Below are 4,098 nucleotides of genomic sequence, written 5' to 3' on the forward strand. Positions count from 1 at the left end.
ACTGACACGGCAAAAGAGAACAGTGATTCAGAAACCCCGAAAAGGGAAATGATTTTCACTTGCACAAGAGTGCTGCTACTGTCGCCCAGTATTTCAAACACGCCAACATGCCTAGCTAAAGTCTGCATTGAAAAATAATGATATCTACAGGTTCTGCTCAATCCAACCAGCACATCCATCTAAGTTCTCTAACGCTAACTGAGACGGAATCAATGCAAGATCTGGTCATATGCACATAGCACCTATTCGGTAGGGCACTGTCCTGTCAAGACAGGGATGCTGGGTTCGAATCCCGTTTGTGGATCCTTCTTTTGCAATAGTTTGAACAATCCAGTGCTGGATCAAAGTTGTTTGTTGAACTGACAAGGACTCGTCTAGAGTGTAGCTTAGGGAATGTCCCTGAACGTGTACCCCTTTGAATCTCTTTCGACCTTGATAGTATTCACATTCAGGGTCCGCACCACTCCTTGAATTCCTTGAAAGTCCTTGAATGTCAAAGCCGGATTTGAAAGTGCTTGAATATCCTTGAATTTTCGTGTGGGTGCTTAATTTTTGAGAAAAGTGTGTTTTCCTTGATTTTGGGTTTGAATGCGGTAGATCTACTCACGTTCATGCAGTAGGTCTACGCGCACTGCTGGGTACCCGTAACCGGTACCGTAGTCCGTAGATCTAGTACCAAGAGTGGATCCACTCTCGGTAGTACTGATAGGGATCTCAGCGCGTGAGCTGCGCAGCCTGTTTGCGCAGGTGAGATTTTCGATCCCAAACGCGTCCAGTGCAGAAACCCTGAAAAATAACATTTTTTCGAAATAAAGCAAGTTGAAGAAGACGGTAGAAATGGCTGAATATTGCGTCCAGGAAAGCACGTTCTACGGTCATTTCCAAGCTACCTATCTCCCAGGCACTCTCTCAGAGGAACTATGGAGGGTCAAAGAGCACAATAGTTCACTCTTGGACGCAGCGTGAACACCTCTTCTTCTGAGCGCGATGTCTTCTCTCTGAGTGATAATGGCGGCGATGTTCCAACCAACGGTTAGCCCACCAACTAATGTCCTTGAATGTCCTTGAAAAAATGGGGTTTGGGGCCCTTGAAAACCCTTGAATAATATTTTCATGACTTGGTGCGAACCCTGACATTAAAAAAATCAAGCAATGAAAAGTCATCCACAGTTATATTACTGGTAGTAGCACGGCTAGATACTCAAGTCAAAAACTGTGTTCACCCTGATAATCCGCCATGCCCGAAAATTTGGTGAATATTGTGTTTGAGTTTAGGTACCCTAATATCAAAAGAGCCTCAAGGGTCATACACGTTCCGGGAAATTCCTTAAGCTACAGTCTAGACGAGTCCTTGTCAGTTCAACAAACAATCTTGCTCCAGCATTGGATTGTTAAAACTGTTGCAAAAGAAGGATCCACGAGCAGGATTCAAACCCAGCACCCCTCTCTTTCCAGGACAGTGCCCTACCAATTAGGACCCGGTTACACATGCACTCGAAAGTAGCGGATCCGCTGAAGCGACATCACGGGAGCGAAAAATACCATGGTAACAGCGAAAAGCGGAACTTCCGCTTCAGCGGAAACTCCAATCCGCTTCCTCCAAAATTTTCGAAGCGAGACTGTCGCTTCTGCGGTTTCGCTTCAGCGGAAAACACCACGGTCTGCTGTATATGGACTTGATACGAGAAATTTTTATGCGTATGTCCATGCAACAAAAATGCGTGCAAGATAGTCATTGACCTTGTCTATTCTCCGTGCCGTATGCACCACAATCCACTTTACTCTCATTTTCCGCCAAAGTAGGAGTTTTCCCTGTTTGTACGTGTGACCATACACACGTGGTTTCGTGGGAGCGACACCAGGCTCGCTGTCGCAAAACCTTGATGCCGAAGCGAACCCCAGTGCATGTGGTACCGGGCCCTTAGGCTACCGGAGATCACACACACCCATCCCGTGGGTCCTTCTTTCTACAAAACTCACTGGTGCTTTGCTGCGGTCCATGCTTGTCCACGAAGGCTGTTGCTGCTGTTGCTGCTGATGGCGTTGCTGGTGTGCTAGCTGTGGCTGCTCCTGGGGTTGCTCCCGGGATTCAGGTGATGCTTGCGACCGTGCTGGCAGACCACCAGACCGCGCCGGTGGTCTCTACAAGGAACGGAGAGATCACCAATAACAGGATTCAACACAATAAATGAAGCAAGTTGCGCATTCATCATGCACATCTTTTGCGAGAGGTTAATAACAGGATTAGGATATTTTCAGAACAAATTCACCATGCACATAGAGAATTGGAGCACATAATTAAAACGGTGCCAACTAGCGGGTATTTAGGCAACACTTACCGTATCACTATTATCAGATATAACGAAAATCACATAGGTCCTTGCAATGAAGGATGACACGACATCACAACTAGGAATTTCATGCCCAGCTGGCAATCACAAGGTGACTAATATGATACAGGAAATGCCTGCAGTACCCCCTTTTATACGGTAACATAGTCCAGGATGGCGCTAGGCCTAAGCCGCATGTTACTAAGCGTGAACAGGTAGGTGAGAACTTAGGGGGAGGGGGATCGGTGCTAGTTTGTGAAATGCATTTGCTGGCCCACTGGGCATGGTGTTGCTCAAAGGTGATACAATTTGTGTAAAATGGATGGTAATGTAGGAGGCGCTGGCTACACAGCCAGGGAGTACCAGAACAGGCTCACTATTTGCCACTAACTTAGGTGCTCCATCACGTGATGATACTGAAGTTTGGTAGCAGCAGCAACTTGTTCATGTGGAAACATTTGGGGACAAACTCTATCCTAGTACTACAGGTGATATTTAGTCTGTTGTGCTCGCACCCTCCCCCCCCCCCCCCCTCTCTCCTGACCGTGGTACCTGCACCCTCTCTTTTACTCTCCATTTTGCACCAATTTTAGCACTTCTGAGCAGTGAAAGATAGAGATCTGATTTACATTAGCATGTGCTGCAGAGAGTTAAAATGTTTATTCATTATTCGTTCATCACTTTGACTAGCCTGCATCCAGTAGCAACTGACTTACTTCCGTGGCTTTCAGGTTCACCCATCGCTATGTCTTCCACGTACTCTGGTCTGCTCAAAGTGTAAGGCCAGACTTACAGTACTTTGACGTAATTTCCGTAAATGTATCACCATAGCATCCTCTGCTACTCAACAATCGTTCCATTCCTTTTTCCTCATAATAATGCTGCTAGCAGTATAAATCTCAGGAAGCTTAGACGCCTGTTAGTGATGCGACTTTGGAATAAAGGTACGACGAAAACAGCAAAAACAAGGGATAGGCAAGGGAAATGCGAAAAGGGGAAGGGAGGCGGAGAGCCAGGTTCTCATTATTTTTCGTTTCCGCGACACCCCAATGCAGAGCAACGACTGACTTTGTGCTCGCTCTTACATAATTATGTGCTTGCTAGTCTAAGTTCGTTACCTGGTTACCGTGACAAAGCGCCTGAGCCTAGGCCAGGCAGGTGTCATGGAAGCATGTAGGAAGGACTACTACGACTAGTTAGTCCCTACATGTAGTGCAGTAGTGGCCTGCTTTTGCACAAAGCCTGGCATCACATTTCCAGGAAGCTAGATACTTATAGCGCGCGCTTCCACGAAGCATATTGCATAAAACGCGAGAACCTACTCAACACAGACTCAATACACGACTCCAGACAGTCAGTCCTGTACAGAAGAACAAGGACAATCAAGGCTACCGATAGTTTCCTGCGACTTGAAGTGTCATGCTTTCGCAATCATCAGGCAAAAGGTTGGGTGCCGACCATGCCAGTATAATAATACCGGTATGCCAGGAGAAGGTATGAAAAAGCTGTGAGAATGTGGGGGCTAGCGGTGCTATCTTACTTAGGCAAGAGGCTGTGTGCAGAGTGTGTGGTTGTTGAAAGCAGGGGCTAGCAGTGCAATGTTAATTGTTAGCGCAGAATGTGTGGCTGGTGTCGGCAGGAGGTGGTGAGCAATGATCATGTGTGTGGTTGTTGTAGGCAGGAGGCTATTCTAGAGCTAGCAGTGTGATACTAGCGCAGTGTACATGTATATGGCTGGTGTGGGCACAGTTCTGTATGTAGATTTACT

At 46.8% G+C, this 4,098-nt stretch overlaps 1 protein-coding gene across 2 annotated transcripts in view; it reads right to left on the reverse strand.

The window, feature by feature from the left end:
• Positions 1-2,436, reverse strand: part of LOC135806871 (protein daughterless-like) — an 8,472-nt gene extending 6,036 nt beyond the window's left edge. The window contains exons 1-3 of one of the 2 annotated variants that reach the window (XM_065321041.1): positions 2,340-2,436; positions 1,981-2,142; positions 608-786 (exon numbers count right to left, since the gene is read on the reverse strand). In XM_065321041.1, the coding sequence (XP_065177113.1) occupies positions 608-613 (6 nt within the window). In that variant the 5' untranslated portion in view covers positions 614-786; positions 1,981-2,142; positions 2,340-2,436. The remainder of the gene's footprint in view (positions 1-607; positions 787-1,980; positions 2,143-2,339) is intronic. The other variant, XM_065321040.1, reaches the window with a different exon arrangement.
• Positions 2,437-4,098: the final 1,662 nt, after the last annotated feature.

This window comes from Sycon ciliatum, chromosome 1, assembly GCF_964019385.1.
Source record: "Sycon ciliatum chromosome 1, ocSycCili1.1, whole genome shotgun sequence".
NCBI lineage: Eukaryota > Metazoa > Porifera > Calcarea > Leucosolenida > Sycettidae > Sycon > Sycon ciliatum.